The 16,616-nt window shown below is 46.2% G+C and overlaps 1 protein-coding gene across 4 annotated transcripts; it reads right to left on the bottom strand.

Moving 5' to 3' along the window:
• Positions 1–2,848: 2,848 nt before the first annotated feature.
• spopla (speckle type BTB/POZ protein like a) lies at positions 2,849–16,285 on the bottom strand. Of its 4 annotated transcripts, none has more exons than XM_079733970.1 (12): positions 16,133–16,263; positions 14,845–14,926; positions 13,526–13,671; positions 11,017–11,138; positions 10,657–10,808; positions 10,397–10,524; positions 8,063–8,240; positions 6,629–6,684; positions 6,276–6,398; positions 5,595–5,737; positions 5,374–5,427; positions 2,849–4,507 (listed from the first exon to the last, which is right to left on the bottom strand). In XM_079733970.1, exons 3-12 carry the CDS (start codon positions 13,601–13,603, stop codon positions 4,363–4,365), a joined length of 1,179 nt encoding a protein of 392 aa, XP_079590096.1. In that variant the 5' UTR covers positions 13,604–13,671; positions 14,845–14,926; positions 16,133–16,263; the 3' UTR covers positions 2,849–4,362. The 4 variants fall into 4 exon arrangements, with proteins under 4 accessions (XP_079590096.1, XP_079590095.1, XP_079590097.1 ...); XM_079733969.1 differs by having other exon boundaries at positions 13,526–13,653; XM_079733971.1 differs by lacking the exon at positions 16,133–16,263 and adding an exon at positions 15,878–15,979 and having other exon boundaries at positions 13,526–13,653.
• Positions 16,286–16,616: the final 331 nt, after the last annotated feature.

Below are 16,616 nucleotides of genomic sequence, written 5' to 3'. Positions count from 1 at the left end.
GCGATAGTTTAAGTCGTCCATTGATATTTTTAGTGAGTGCTTTATTGAGTTTTTATGTAAACCTTGGGGACTACACAGTTTCTTTGCGGATTTATCCACTTGTGATTTGTTGAAAGTTATTTCCCTTCTGTAAAAAACGCGTAACCCACTGCTGTGTGTATAGTGTAAGTAAAAATGGTCACTTTGGAATATTTAATAGGGCATTTCTTTTGGTAAAAAATCGAAGTTGTTTGTAAAAGATCAGTTTAGGTTTTTAAAGGCATTAAAAACCTTATTTAAACTTTCAACGGCACCGTGTCATGTCTGGTATACACCCTCTCCACACCACAGGATAAGCACGCCGCTGGAGCCACATATCAGTGGAGCTTTTTAATGGGCTATAAATCTGTGTCTTCAGACAAGCATGATGCGGAAGCTGCACCTCGGGGAGCACATCAATTTCCCCGTGACCATCAGGGACAGGGGTCTTTCAGTCCCTTCCATTACTCTTATCTGATCAGGGGCGAAGCATCCACTCTGAAGGGGCAGGTCGCCTCAGAGACACACACACAGACACACACACGCACACACACACACACACACACACACACACACACACACACACACACACACACACACACACACACACACACACACACAGAGGGGAGTGGGGACATATGGATACACGTATAGGTGGACAAGCTCTAATGTGCATGGTCAATTTGTCCAGTTTTTTTAAGTGGATTGAGATAAAATATTTTTCATTTTTTAAAATGAAAGAATTATGAAAATAAGGTGTATGGTAATAAAGTAATTTGTAGATCAAAACCAAGCAGAAAAGATTTTGGATTCTGATGCTCTGGCGGAGGAAAAAACTAAATTGATAGTCTTGTTGGATCTCCTCAAACAAGAACCAATGAAAGACCAACTCAAAACAAACAATTTCCTCCAATAGTTTAAACGTGTACTGCAGAAAGAAGAAGCTAGGGTTTAATCGATTTGCGTTTCCTTGTTAACCAGCCTCCTACAGTCAGTCCGTCCAGAAAAATGTGGCGTTTTTTCGTGATTGTTGCGGCCAAAAATCCTTGATTATGCGGCACGTTTTCTTAAAAAATGTGATGAAATATGCGGCATATTTATGTCATTTTATGCGATGAAATTGCGGGAACTTGCGAAAAAATGCGTGAACTTGCGAAAAATGCAGCTTTTCGATGACGTTCACGTCGCGTAATTACGTCACTTCATAACGTTCCCATTGCAACAGGGGGAAATGGCTGCTCTTGTGTGTAGTAAACGCAACATTTTTCACCTTTCTGCTAAGATATATGTGACTTTTTTGCAATGAAAATGCGGGGATTATGAAATCATGCAAGCCCCGCATATTTTGCGCGGAAATTGGCAATTTATGCGGTGAAAGTGCGGCATATTTGAAAAAATGCGGCCACCGCATGAATATGGGGACTTTGGCTGATTATGCGTTGTATTATGCGAGCGCATAATCGCGTTTTTCTGGAGGGGCTGTACAGTGGATGGCCTTTGGGGGATGGAGGTGGGTCTACCGGTCGGAGATCCACAGACGCACCCCTATCAGCCTCACTCTGGTCTCCAGCTATGGAGACCAGAGTGAGGCTGATAGGAGTGCGTCTGTGGAGCTCTGACCAGTAGAACCACCTCCTAACTCTGGGCTATGGAGACCACAGTGAGGCTGATAGGAGTGCGTCTGTGGAGCTCTGACCGGTAGAGCCTCTCCATAGCTGGATACCGGAGGGCTCGTGTGTAGGTAGCATGGAGAGGGAGCGGGGGCGGGGCAGAGATAAATGGTGCCGTCAGGGAGGGGGTGTGCTTAAGTGCAGATCATATCTGGGCGTTACTCCGTGGGTCTGTGGAGCGAGAGCGCGAGATGGGCGTCTCCCAACAGCTCCTGCAGAAGACGTCTCTGTTCTGAGCAGAGCGCCATGGTCGTTCTCTGATTAGTCTATTCATGTATTACAAACCTCACTGTGTGCGTTTTTTAATAGTTCTGCTAATACCCCAATTAGCGGTAATGCCGTTTAAAACCTCTGTCTGTTTAGAGGCGTGAGTAAACACTATCACATTTTACTTAAGTAGATTTCATTTTTTATGCATTTTTTGAAAGGTTGGTATGTTCAGCTACATTTAAAACACAATCGCAGTTAATCATGCACTTGTAATAAAAAACACATGCATAAATGTCCTTTATTATGCAATGTGAATGAACTGTCATGAATCTTAACCTAGTTTAGTTAGAAATGGGCGTATTCTTGCTTTCTTACCGGGACCTACAGCGCAAAAAATTAAAAGGGGGTCATAATTAAATCCTCATTGTGACATTTGTGAACGACTACAGTGCAGACACGGCGGTCCCTGAAAGGCTAAATAAAGACTGACGCCATCATCTCTGAACATGACGCAACTGGATTTGAAAACCATTGTGCCGGATATCCATTTAAAAAGAAACGGGCCAATCCATACTGCTGGAAAAAAAGTTTTAATGGGTTAATGCAGGCATTCTTGCAGACAACTTCACGTTTTTTTCCTCTTCCAAAAAAAAAAAAAAAAAAGTTCCAACAACATCGTGACACTGGACCGTGAGTAACGCCATTCATAAACGGATGCTACTCTGTTAATTTACAACATCTTCCAAAGCGCCGTTCATACCATACTTTGTAAGGAAACAAGGTGGATTAACAGGTAACCAGATAAAGATCCCCATCCCCCCTCCCACCCTCCCACCCCCGTCCACACACATAAGTACAAGGCTCCAAGAGTAGTGATGCTCAGCATCCTATACAAACCCAAGCAGGTTGGAGTCAACGGTTCCCCCCCAACCCCGTCCCCTCCCCACACAGTATCCATTCTCCTCTTCGTTCTGCACAAGTTATTCTGATCATTGCAGAGAAATGTTGGCTTTAAAAAAAACGAAACAAAAACAATAAATCGGTACGAGAACACCTTTTTTTTTCAACAGCACATGACCATGCATTAGACTCTCCATTTTTTTTTGTTAACCACAATATATCGAGTATATAATATTCGCAAGTTGGTAATACTATGGAAAGCTAAATTCTCTGGAAAATTTTATCTATAGCAGTTCACAGACCTATGTTTCTGGATTATATGTCAAATAGAACGGGTAAATAGTCCCCATATTCGTCCAATGGTTTTAAAGAGAACACCGGAAACCAAACCTCAGACCAACAGGTGAAAACCCGCTTGCTCCTGCTGCTCACTGCAAGCAAAAGCATTGCTCTGATTGGCTGAAACTGCCGCCGGGGGGGGGGGGATGTCCCTTAAGTCAATTGACACCACACGGCACCACTTTGAGCCAATCAGAATCCACCGTTGCACTAGCTTCGTTGCGAGTCCTGGGGTTTGATTTGAGTGTTGACTCTTTAAATAAAATGAAAAAACAAAAATTAGACCAGGGGCCAGAGTATTGACATCACTGCCATACGTAGAAATTAAACGTCAACACAGGGTCTTTAGGACACTGGGTTGTTATTGTGGTCGCTTCCCCCCCCCCCACCCCAAAAAATACACATCTGAACATACTGTCTTTTACACTGGTCTTCTGAAGATGGTTCAAATTGTCATTTACATAGAAATGGTGCCATCAATATGGGGCATACTCATCTTTTTAAAAAGTGTAAAGAGTTGACCTTGCACTGAAAAGCGTTCGCTCACGACGTTTCATTTGTTGTTGTTTTTTTTTGTTTGTGGATAATGTCTAGTCTCAAAACGGGCTAAACATTAGAAATATATAATATCTTCCCATTTTCATCAAACCCTTTGATGCGTATAGAACTTCATATGAAAAAAGGACTATATCCATGGGAACTAGTGCAATCTGGAGGAGGCCTGGTCACGGGGACAAGGCAGGCACAGAGAAAAATAGACAAAGGGTCTCTAGACGCGCTCCAGAGCAATGGCAGATATATATTAAGGCCATTTTGAAAGTAAGTGGAAATCCAAAAAAAAAAAAAAAAAGGAAAAAAAAAAAAAACAGCAGAAGAACACGCCTCTCTTTCCAGGACCGGAGAGGTTCCCGCCGGGAACGGCCGGAACGAGACAACGGAACGCCGCCGCGGATCGAATCCCATCCCTCTCTCGCCCCCACCTCCGTGTCACGTGCGCGTCCGTCCGTCCGTCCGTCCGCACGGCCGAACCCGTACTTCACTCGTACTGTACTCTTGTTGCCGGGGTGCCCCACTTTGGTGGTGTGTGGTGGAAGAGAGCTCTGACCTCAAGTCCGTCCCCGGCCACGTCCTCCGTGCGTCACTCCTCCAGTAAAAAAAGTCCTACAGGGCCACAGGTTGGGGCTGGGTGTGGGGAGGGGGGATTTGGTGCTGCTGCCGGGGTCGGTCACGACTGTTTTAGGCGCTTCCGGGGCAGACCGAAGGGGGGGCATTGTGCGGACGCCAGGGCGCGGAAGGCCTCTGCCACGAGGTGCGGGTGGGACTGGATCATGGACTTCCAGCCCGCCGTCTCCATGATGTCCGTGGCGTGGCTGCAGGGGACAGACGGCAGGACGTCAGCAAGGAGAACAGAGCTGAGGGCCGGGGCCAGGCTGAGGCCCGGTTCCTCGCCGGGGGCCCCAGTTCTCGTCGGGCACCCCCCGGCGAGGAACCGGGGCCCCCCCGGCGAGGAACCGGGCACCCCCCGGCGAGGAACCGGGGCCCCCCGACGAGGAACCGGGCCCCCGGCAAGGAACCGGGCACCCCCCGTTGAGGAACCTGTCCCCCCGGCGAAGAACCGGGCCCCCGGCGAGGAACCGGGCACCCACCCGCGAGGAACCGGGCCCCCAACCGCGAGGAACCGGGCCCCCACCCGCGAGGAACCGGGCCCCCAACAGCGAGGAACCGGGCCCCCCGACAAAGAACCAGGCCCCCCGACAAAGAACCAGGCCCCCCGACAAGGAACCGGAGCCCGACGAAAACCGGGCCCCCGACACTCAATGACCACAGGGCCATTGGAATCAGATGAAACTAAAAGCTCACTGGTGTCGGTCGCATGAGGAACCACATCCCACTAAGCTCACACAAAGAGGGCCTCCTCAAGGTGTCCTACAGCCACAACATGCTAAGTCAAACTTTCATTTAAAACAGCGCGTTCCTGGCAGAATAGCTCTCAAAAAAATTCCCCGTTTAACCCCTCCCTCCGCCCCCTCCCCCAGGTATGAGTCTATTAATAAAGCGACGATCTAGGAGATAGGGTGGACGGCTCGCGGAACGAGCCGAGCCGCGCGGCACGGTAGAGTGTGCCGGAGCTCGCAGGGAAAAAAGGGGGAGAGAATTCTAATGCATTCGGGTTGGGGGAACCGAGATAAGAGGCCCGTTATTAATCTTGTGTCACTTCTATCAGCTAATTACATACTTGCTATTCCAGTTCTTCCCATCTTTACAGCCCAGCTGTCTCAGGACACTGCACCTATGGCGGCGAGATAAAAAGGTAAGCATTCAAGACTGGTAAACAGAAATGGCAGCAGAAATTTATCACAGGGAGTTTTTTTTGGCCCCCTCCTTTTTTTTTTGGGGGGGGGGGGGAGAGAGGGGGTTGGGAGGAGGGGGAAGGGGAGCAGAGGAGGAGACACTTGCCTGTTGATAAAATCTATGGCTTGTGCTTTGAGCTGCTCAGCGCTGTGCAGGTCTGCCAGTATGAGGGTGTCGGCCACGTTCTCCACCGAGAGGCTGTTGCACAGGGCCTCCTCGCACATGACCTTTAAACGCTCCAGAGCGTACTGGGAAGAGGAGTGGGGGGGGGTGGGGGTGGGGGGGGGTGGGAGAGAGAGAGGGGGACATTTCTGAGGTCAGGGCTGGGCCAGAGAGCCGGAGTGCCGTACAGTTTGACATTTTAAGCCCACACTGCGGCGACAGAGTTTCCTTTTAAGAAGTAAAAAAAGAACAAAGTCAAGGCAAACAACTCCACTTGGGGGAAGCGAGTGTCGCAGCGTTTGAAGTCTGCTATTCTGTTTCATATTAGGCAATGTTTATTTTGGTGGTGGTGTTGTAGTGTACGGAAGCAAAGGCCTGAGAAGCAACACCTTTGGCTAAGCGTCTGTGAACAGAAATGAGTCCAAGTCATGCGCAAGCAAAATCAAGTGTTATTTGACGGCAAAACATTAGCCGGGATGACGAGGTACCCAGAGAAGCCCCCGTCTGAATATAAAACAATGAAAACTGCCCGGGAAATAATAGAAAAACAAGCAGCATCTACGTCCGATAAACTACGTGCACGATCAAGGTCTGGGCCGCAACACGCCTGGAAGCCATGCTTACTTTATCGGCCGCCGCGAGCAGGTTGTCGGCCATTTTCTCGAGGTTGGGCGCCTTGCCGGTGTAGATGAAGCCCATCATCTCTTTGAAGACGTCAGGGTCCACGTCGCTGATGTCAACACGGTTCTGGGGAGAAGCAGTCGATACTAGATTAGAAGAAAAAACTCAAAGAAATGTTCCAATCCAAAAGAAGGTAGGGGGGAGAGGGGGGAAAGGCACAAGCTCAGAGTGTACTAATCGATAAGATTCCAGCACAATAAATTCAGCCTCAGCCGAGCGCAGGGCGGTTATAGTGAATTGCAATAAATCGAGGAAAGTAACACGAGAGAAATATAAAATAGTTAATGTGACCTCACCTTTTTACTCTCTTCCATTTCATGTTCAAACATTGCATTAAAAACGGGGGATCGCGCTGTAAGGAAAACACGAATAACAGTAAGTACATTTCCATTAATAATCAAAAGGAATTTGGACATTAATCAATCGATCAATACCGAAGATCAATGAATGAGGAATTGATCATGCCTGAAACAGCGTGTGCTATGCAAAGACCAATCAGGGCATCGCCAACGACAACCCACGTTAGTGACATCAAATGTCATCATGTCAAACACCAAGAAATAGGACAAATTCTAATTAAACGCTCCTTAAATCCTCCAAATCTGTCCCTAATTTGTCTTTTAATCTGCCATCCGCCTTGGGTCCTGCTGGCCCGAACAGCTGCCACCGTGTCTAACGCTGAGAGCCCCTGATGGAGGGGACTCTAGCCGGGCTCTGGCCCCTGAGGAGGGCCAGGGAGCTGGGATTAAAGCCTGCGGCAGAGGCCTCTGCTGTTGCCGCTCACCCAGGGGCAGGGAGGCTCCTGGCGGGGGCTTATCAGGGGGCGAACACGCTCCGACAGAGAGGAGGGACGCTGCCACAGGAGGAAACCACGGGCCGCGCAGGGGCGACTCGCATTACGCAGAATCATGCAACCGTTTGTGTTCACACACCCTTTATCACCCTCTCTACGTAAACACTAAGGGTCTGAGTTTTAAGTGTCTGGTTAGACTTTAAATCATACAATCCGATGAAGGAGATGTTATTTTTTTGCCGGATATTGTTTTCGTCTTCTATTTAAGGCCTTTGGAATAGCAAGTTTTCTCAAAGAGCCGGAGAACTCACTGTTTCAGCTTGGATTCGAACACTATTCGATTTTTGTATCTGGAATGCGCCGCTCAGCGTGGCATTATACTGAGAAGCTTAACCCCCACCCGGGCGCAGGCATCAAAATAAACCGCACCTCCAAACACATGCCGTAGCTTTATGCTACAATTATCGGAGAGGCTTCAGCCTCTCGGTCAACCCGTGCCCAGGGCTTGACCACCCTCCCACAAACACCTCGCTCCTTCGTCGTGACGAAGGGTATACTTCAGGAAGCTCGGTGTCCGATCTCCGTCCGATCAAACTGGAACGGTCCCGTAGCGTTTTGGGCTCAATGGCTCTTTAACTCAATCAGCACAGCACTTCAGTAATCGCTGCACCACATATTTAAACTTCAACGACAAACAAAGGAAGCCGCCTTGATTACTATTCTGTCTGCAAACACAAAATCAACAGTATGTGTGAAAAAAAGATAAACATAAACTGGTGTCAGCAGATCTGACATCAGGTTTCCGTGGAACACCTGCACTTTGCCTGCTCGCTATGAGGGCTGGCGACGGAGGTGGGGCCGTGATGAGGAGGAGGAGGAGTGTGAGACGGAGGTGGAGGTGGTGTGTGAGGAGGAGCAGAATTGATGAGGGTCTTGCCTGCCAGGATGGATTTGTGGGCCTTGAACTCCTGCCCCCCCACGTAGAGGCTGCAGTCGGTGAAGCGCGAGCACTCCCACAGGTTCCCCAAGTCGTCAGACAGCTGGCACTCGGGTACCTTCAGCATGTTCATGTTGGACTGGCCCGAGATGTTGACCGAGTCCTGGACCACGCTCACCTGGGGGGAGGGAGGGCAACACACACACCTCAAACTATTGTCTAAATATAAGGTGAGGAAATTGTGTTAGAAAGGTCATTTCAAACAGTCGGTTTTTATCCCACTGGGAGCGTAGAGTACTAGATAGTCCAAATTTTCAATTTTACGAGACGGCAATCGGTTAGGTGTGAAAACTAGGATGTAACAGATCTTAATTGTGAAAACCAATTGTTACCCAGATTAATTCATTTTAGCTGAAATACTCAATTAACATTGAGGAGACAATCGAACTCCAATTTCAACCTAATTGGTTTATGAAATTGCCTATTTCTCCGGAAATGAGGAACCTGCAATAGCCGTGTTCAGGTTGGCTGCCAGTAAGTCCTGGCATTACGGGGCCAATGTCATTTCAATCTTAATGAGGGGGGCACCTCCTTTATCCTGCTCTTGAAAAGATGCATTTCTGCAAACATTTATTCTTCTTGACACATTGAATCCAATTATTTGTTTATATAAGTGCTATTAGTGACAAGGTAAATGATGTCAAGGGGGGGGGGGGGGGGGGGGCTGGCCATGAACTTTGCTCAGCAAAAGATTTCCACTGAAGCAAACAGCAACAACACAATGATATTTAAAAGGCCTTCCGTCTCAAAATCGAATCCTGCCGACACTGGAAATGTAATGCCAATGTGTTTTCAGACAACAAGTCGGGCTAAATAACAGAATGTAACCTCTATCTAAACAGAAACATGTTATGCCTAGAGCACTTTCCAATTAAAACAGAAGAAACATTCAGTAAATGGTGTCACATTGCTGATATTAAACGAGTATATATATATATATCCAACGCAACTCAACCCAGATCAAATGGTCCTCTAAACCGTAGTCTGCTTAAGAGACAGAACAAACAAGGCTGGTGTCTAGACTGACAACACAAAAGACACAATCTATTCGATTGCTCTCTCAAGCAGAGCCTTCACCACTCATAGAAATGTCAGGCTCCTAATAATGCTGAGCATATTTTTCCTTGGCTTTTTAGTCCTTTGCACAAGTGGTAAGGTCAACATGCCATCTGACACACCGCGGTGTGGGTCAGACGCGGGGAGTCTGTGGAAATGTTTTGTCATAATAGAGAAGAGTTGGCAAGCAGAGCCACACTGGAGGAGTTTGAATAACAAAAATCGCTCTGAGTGCTTTGCATGTGGCAACGTCTCACAGGGAAAGTTCTGATGACCGTTGGACAAATGTAAAACTTGAAACAAATCAAAAAAGACTAGGATAAATAATCTATTCATATACAGCCAGCCACGTTTCAGACTGATACGCTTCCTGTTAATGAAAAGACAATTAACGTCTGGACGCTTAGCGCAGTCACATTTTCAGTTTGTCATCCACGCAGCCGAGGAATTCGTAGCTTTCCCTTTCTTGTTATGTACTCACAGACTACCGGCGTTCGATCTCTCTAAACATCACATGGTGTGGAAGGAGAGCTTCCAAGTATCTGATCAACAAGCTACAAATGGACCGGTGCTGCCAAGACGCGTGGAGGTTGTGCACTCCCAGGGAGAGCGCAGTGCTGCGGACGCCTTGGAGCCGACACGGTGAGGAAGGTCGGCGCGGCAAGAACACTGATCTTCCCGTTTGTGCAACTTCAGAGTAAAAGAAAGAATTTAAGATATCCTCAGCATATTGGTTCTCTGCCCTGAAGCGAGCGACTGCAGCGTTTCTTAGTGGATTCTTTTTTGATGACTTACAAAACAGCAACAGCTGTCTGTCTGTGTCTATGATTGAATGTGGCCATAACATTGACACTTCATTTGAGAATGAATAAGATGAGTTTGCCTTTCCAACAAAAAAGGTTGTTGCAGGAGTACTCGCACGATTTCAGTGCTAAAAATGCACCAGACCAAAACAGACAAACATCACACAGCCAAGCAGCATTACATAGTGCATGACAAATTACACATGAAACGCGACCAAAGCCTTAACAGCCATGTTCTACCTCACAGTCATCAATTGGGGGGGGGGGGGGGGGGATTTTAAAAAAATCAAATTTTTTAAAATGAGTACAGCCAACAAGAAATGGCTGCAACAATTATCAAGCGGAGATAGGCTCCATTATTCTCATTCAGCTCGGGCCGAATAAAGGAAATCCTACGTAGAAACCCGACAATTACCTCGCAGAACAATGTGAGCTTGTCATCCGGCAGGAGTCCGTTGGCCTCGTCTAGCAGGAAGTCCCTCCTAATGAACTTCTTGAAGCCCCAGTCCTTGCCCTGGACAAAGCGGTACGCTCTTTGGCTTTCTGTGGTGGCGACAAAGGGAAAAACACCGATCACACACACGCCGAGGGCAGGCGCAATGCCCCGCGAGTCAAACGCGGAAAAACAAAACCCAAAAGGGGGGGAAAACAATGGAACCGTGCGGCGCTGCTCACCCATCGCCTTCGTCTCCTCCCGCTTGGCGTTGAGCAGGGAGAACTTGAACTTGGCCCTGACTTCGCTTTTTGGACAGCTCACGAGTAGTAAATACAACGACAGGTAATCCTTGCTTTCGTCGTCCAGTCCCTTGGGATTGACTCGCAAACACCTGCCGAAGAGAAGAGATAAAAGTATTTGTTAGGGTTACGGACCAAACAAACAACAAAGAGGAATAAATGCTTCAAATCACAGGTACGATAAGCCTGCTTGGGGTGAGAGCCTGTGCTGCGGCGGAGCCTTGAGGGACTTAAGTCTGAATCATTATTGAGGTGATAACCGAATGGATTCCAGAGAGCTGCCTTAGCCGGGATACCAACCATTTCATCTTGTCGTTAGGGCCGGAGGAGAACGTGGAGCTCTTCAACACCTCGCCCATCTCTTCTCGGCAAAAGCTGAAGTTGTTGATGGTCCACATGTACGAAAACTTCACTACTTTTACCTGGGGAGGACAGAAGGGGAATCACTGAGAACCAGGTTAAATGAACAGAGGGCTACACCTGACAGCTAGCTGAGCAGAGGGCTACACCTGAGAGCTAGCTGAGCAGAGGGCTAAACATGAGAGCTAGCTGAGCAGAGGGCTACACCTGAGAGCTAGCTGAGCAGAGGGCTAAACATGAGAGCTAGCTGAGCAGAGGGCTACACCTGAGAGCTAGCTGAGCAGAGGGCTACACCTAAGAGCTAGCTGAGCAGAGGGCTACACCTGAGATCTAGCTGAGCAGAGGGCTACACCTGAGAGCTAGCTGAGCAGAGGGCTAAACCTGAGAGCTAGCTGAGCAGAGGGCTACACCTGAGAGCTAGCTGAGCAGAGGGCTACACCTGAGAGCTAGCTGAGCAGAGGGCTACACCTGAGAGCTAGCTGAGCAGAGGGCTACACCTGAGAGCTAGCTGAGCAGAGGGCTACACCTGAGAGCTAGCTGAGCAGAGTGCTTAACTTGAGAGCCAACCCAGCAGAGGGCTAACCATGACAGCAAGAGGAGCAGAGGGCCAACCATGAGAGCTAACTGAGAAGAGGGCTAAACATGAAAGCAAACAGAGCAGAAGGCTAAACCTGAGCTTACCGAGCAGAGCCAACACATAAAGTATAATGCCGCAGAGGGCTAACCATGACAGCTAACTGAACAAAATTAAACATTAGAGATAACTGAGGAGGGGGCTAAATAATAGGGCTAACTGAGCCAGGGGCTAAACTTAAGAGCTAACTTAAACAGAGGGCTATAAGACCAAACCGAGCAGACAGCTAAAACAAGACCTAACTGAGCAGGCAGCTGAACAGGGCCAAATGAAGTCCTCATCACATTGTGATAAACCGTTTTGAGAAAAGCAATCAACAAGCTAGGCACTAAAATGTAAACACAGTACAAGCTTTGTCCACATCTGTTTGTCTTTTGTACAGCAGAGACCTAACTGCAGTGCGTTTTAATGGAAATAATATGCAGGTTTGGCCAGGCAACCGACTTTAAAAAGTGATTAAACACAAGTCTAGACTACGTTTGTGCTGATGATCCAGTAACCCTGCATTCTTCATTCAGACGAACCTCAGGCTCTGCTGTTACAAACTGCATGGATAACCTGCTCTGCCAGATGTGATTTTATTGATACTTGTGACTTTGGGGAGACGCTCAGACAACTAAGGTGTGGTCATGGAAAAGTGGTGAATTTTGTGTTGAGAAACAAATACTTTTGGTTAGGGTGAGCAGGGTGTGACCGGGGCTGAGAACGACTACTACGGTGGGTTTGTGCACTTGGCGAGCTCTGTGGGGGGAAACGCTCTGGCCCAACAGATGTTTACAGCGTGGTCTCATATGGTAACACGTAAACAGAGTGATCACTCAAACAGTCTTTGATAGGTCTACAGAGGATTCAGTTTGAACCACGCCAAGTCTTCTGTGTGTCACGCTAGGAGACCATGAATAGAAGACTAGCTTAACCGCAAAAATAAGTTTGAACCAAAAGTGATTCTTCCAAATCAATGCAACCTAACATTTAAACCTACAACACACAGCTTGGCAGCAGGTTTAGTAACTTTTGCATGATCAAATTGAATCCTGCAGCACCAAATAAGATTCCTCATGTATTGTCCCGGTTAAAGCCTAAAGTAAATATATGTCGTTTCACAGAGATGAGATAAGCTGTGAATTCTGAGTAGTAAACTACTGTTTACTCAGTACCCAGGGTTGGTTTGATCGAGTCTTGTATTTTGAATTCTCTTGCGACAGTCCACTCACTGTGCTGGAAACAATTGAAAAAGAATTGGAGAGAAATCTTAAATTACCATCACCTACCGCTTTAAATAACTACTCCCTGATTCAAACCTGAAGGTTGAATCCCACTTCCTGTTTATGTATAATTACAAATACACTTGTGCATAAGCCCTTTGCATTAGCATCAACAATCTTCACAACAGTTGAAAGCTTGATGCTTCCTGTGAAAACGCCTACACAAGAAGCACCATCGCAAGTAAAAGTGAAAGAAGTAAAGTGAATATATATTACAACAAATGTTCTTTAAAAAATTGTATAAGAAACAAGAATAAAAATAGAACGATCATCAAATTCAATTTGTTTGAAAACAAAACAAAGCCAAGACAATAGACATTGATCCCCATGAAGAAGAATCACGACAGCTGCGTAACAATGACAGGAAACATTTCCTCGGCCAACTAAACACCATCACCCATTCTCCCTCAGCCCTTTATAGTCTTCAGCTTCTCTAGTCGTATCGCAATCTCGTTTCAAAGGCTTGAAGAGAGTTCAAGGACCAGGCGCGGGCCTTGCGTAGGGGGCGTGTGATGAGGTTTTGGGAGCCCGGTGGAGGACTGTTGCTTACCTGGGTGTAGCACCAGCTCTCCGCCACTGGGCCACTGGACATCTCCCCGGGCGGAGGGGGGGTGGGAACCCGTGACATCACCAGCTTAGAGGAGGCTGCTGACGTCCTTAAGACCTGTGCCACGTTACCTGGCAGGGAGAGACACCCTGGACATTATTGATTCACACAAACAAACGCACACATACAAAGTAAGTTAACACGTACAGGCCGTCTCAACAACAGTGGTTTACTCTCAAACCAAAACCAGAGCTCCAAAGGCACACTTTGCTCCCAGAGGCACATTACGACAACAGGATGTAATTCATTTGACTGAAAAGTATTTTGATGCTGTCCACATGAACACACTTTGTCGATTGTTAACTGTTAAAGAGGTCCTTTGACACGCAGTGAACAGTCCCCGACAGCTAGTCAAAACACTAAAGAGATGCATCTGTTATCAGCAGAATGGAGTCACCCACACCATTGATCTTTGAATGGTTTCAAACGAATCACGATGTACTCTATATGGTAACTCTTCTGAATATGACACTGTTCTTGAGTTAATAGGATTATCACAATGAGCTATGCCCACAGAGCTAAACTGATTCACAAGCAATGCCTATATAACTTGTGTATAACTGTATTGTCAGATACTGAAATGTGACATCTACTGCAGTGACATGCACTGCAGTCTACAGAACACAATCAGTAGTACACTGTTTTTATCAGGACAATATTAACCTATTGTACATGTTCAAGGTAATACCATAAGCTAGGAGCAATGACCAAAAGGCTCATCTAGTTATAAACATGAATTGCCTATAAACTCACCAAAAGACACCAACCAATCCCTTCTTCAATCACTAGAGCAGAGTAAAGTAAAATTGTGCCTTTCACTGTTTGAAACCGTAAAATTAGCAAACGTGACAAACTATTGGGGACACGTTTGAATGTGTTGACCCAGAAAATGTGTGAAGACAGAGATGAACCAAACGAATATAGTTTGGCCTTTTACAAAAGAGAGGAAGTGCATAACCGGGCCTTGTGTTCACTATACAAGACTTCCAAATCTACACTGTCATGGAGAAAAGAAATGAGCTCTGTTGATGGAATCAACGGCCAGTGCCCGCCAAGTCATTTCAAAAGAAGCACCGTCCAAGAATAGAGAAGAACAATTGGCAAAAAGTAAACAGATCCCAAGACATTTAACATTTGCAGTATGTAGTCAGATTAGTCAGAGTCGCGTTAAAGGTGGCCCCTAGATTCTACAAAAAAAATATTTGCCTTTTATGAAAACTTCCATTTACTTTTGGTACATTCAAATACATTTGGAAACATACCTCTGAGTGTTTGAAATGTACAAAGATTGGATTTAACTAAGGTATCGCTGGATGCTTCATGGTCTTGTCTCCAGATCCCACTCTATAATAAAAAATACATATTTAATAAACCTTTTAACGTTATATAAACATTTTAACATAGTTCCAAACCACACATGTGATGATGTCCGTCATAAATAGTGTCAACATCTTATGGAAATGCCATGTTGTGTATGGACTACTTGTTTACAGTAGTATACTTTTAAACGTAGCAACTACAATACGGCTGTGACATTCGTAAATTGTGGTTTACAATGCTGTTACCTCAGATGACCAGAATGCAACATTAATGAACGCTTACCAAATGTCCATTTGAAAAAAAACGTATGAAAACCGAATGAAATGGTGTGGGTTAGCATCTCTCCCTGCCACGTTCACAAGCAAGTGCTACTATCATCACCATAGCAGACACTTGCGTTCCAAAACATTACAAAACAAATCCGATTGCAGGTTGAGTCCCATGTCAAACATATGGCCATCCTAATCCCACGTTATTATGCTATGCATGTTAATATCGACATTAGCTTTAGATATGTCTTGGGAGATGCAGTCGTGGGTATGCTATAAGACAGCTATGATATGACCGTTGAACGACCAAATAAAGAAAACTAACAAATGATCAATACAGCCTAGGCTTGTAATTGGCTTCATAGGCTCATGTTTGGTCCATGTAGTGACACCCTGACAGGCCTGAACGAAGACATGTAATGAAAAGTCAAAGTTGACTAGCTGACGTTAGCTAGCATGCTAGCGCTAGTAGCCAGGTGCGGACAAGTTTTGCTTTAAATCGTTTGATCAAAAAGTAGGCCATTTCAAAGACAAGTACAGACGACAAACGTCTACATTCAACAACTCTATTAAATGAAAAGAACGTTGCCAGCTGGTAAGCAGCTAACGTTTGCACTAGCTAGATGCTAGCCCCATCAACGCAGATCATCTGAACGTTAAAGCCTTCAAAAATCCCAGCCCTCAAATACAAATACACAAAATACACCTTAATGGATCCTGGTGTTCACGTCGAAACGAGACTGTAGGCGAACAAGAAGAAACCCCCGATCGAGAAGAAATGGGGGGCTCTCCATCCCGAGCTGGTATGGGCAGCTAGCTTACATTAGCACTCAGAGAGGAGCGAAACGCCACCGCTTACAGGTGGAAAAACAAGGCTAGCGGCGGCTAACTAGCGGCTAGCTGGAGCTAATGTATCCAAAGCAATTGCGAAAAGTTTAAAAAAGACGTTTTAACAACACACCTTTTATTATCATGCATCCTTATGTGTGAGCTAAAGCGTGTGGCTTCACATCACAGCGGCTTGTGTCATCGTCCGTTGTTTTGAACTGTTTCCACTCAGTCTCGCCTCAAGCCTTCTTTGTCTTAATAAAGGGGCTAAGTCTAGCTAGCTGGCTGCTGGAGATCTCACACACACACAAAAAAAAATGCCCTTACACTCAGCGCATGCGCGCTAACATAAACTTCCTGCTTTGTTATCAACCGATCAGCTGATTCTGCCAAACATAATAATATGTCGCTACTTTTTTTTTTACCGCGAATATTTATTTATTTCATTATTTTTTTAACCTATGTAGATTCTTCATTCAGTTTAGACCAGTTCGCAATAAAAAATGAATAACGGAACCACAACGTGATCAACGAAATATTCCGATGGTTCACACCTTGCATGTATTGGAAATTGTATATCTGTCTCTGAGATTATTCTCAGCCTCAATGTATTCTAC

The sequence above is a fragment of the Pollachius pollachius genome (genome assembly GCF_949987615.1).
Source record: "Pollachius pollachius genome assembly, chromosome: 3".
NCBI classification, from domain to species: domain Eukaryota; kingdom Metazoa; phylum Chordata; class Actinopteri; order Gadiformes; family Gadidae; genus Pollachius; species Pollachius pollachius.
Note: the sequence above shows the minus strand (reverse complement) of the source record. Positions and strands in the feature narration are given on the sequence as shown.

Bases quoted from the DNA above. Each gene is read 5' to 3' on its own strand.
- spopla (XM_079733968.1), bottom strand. The intron at 10,809-11,016 runs GTTGGTATCCCG...TCTCTTCGGCAG, and splicing joins CCTAACGACAAGATGAAATG to GTGTTTGCGAGTCAATCCCA. The intron at 5,428-5,594 runs GCAAGTGTCTCC...TCGCCGCCATAG, and splicing joins GCCATAGATTTTATCAACAG to GTGCAGTGTCCTGAGACAGC.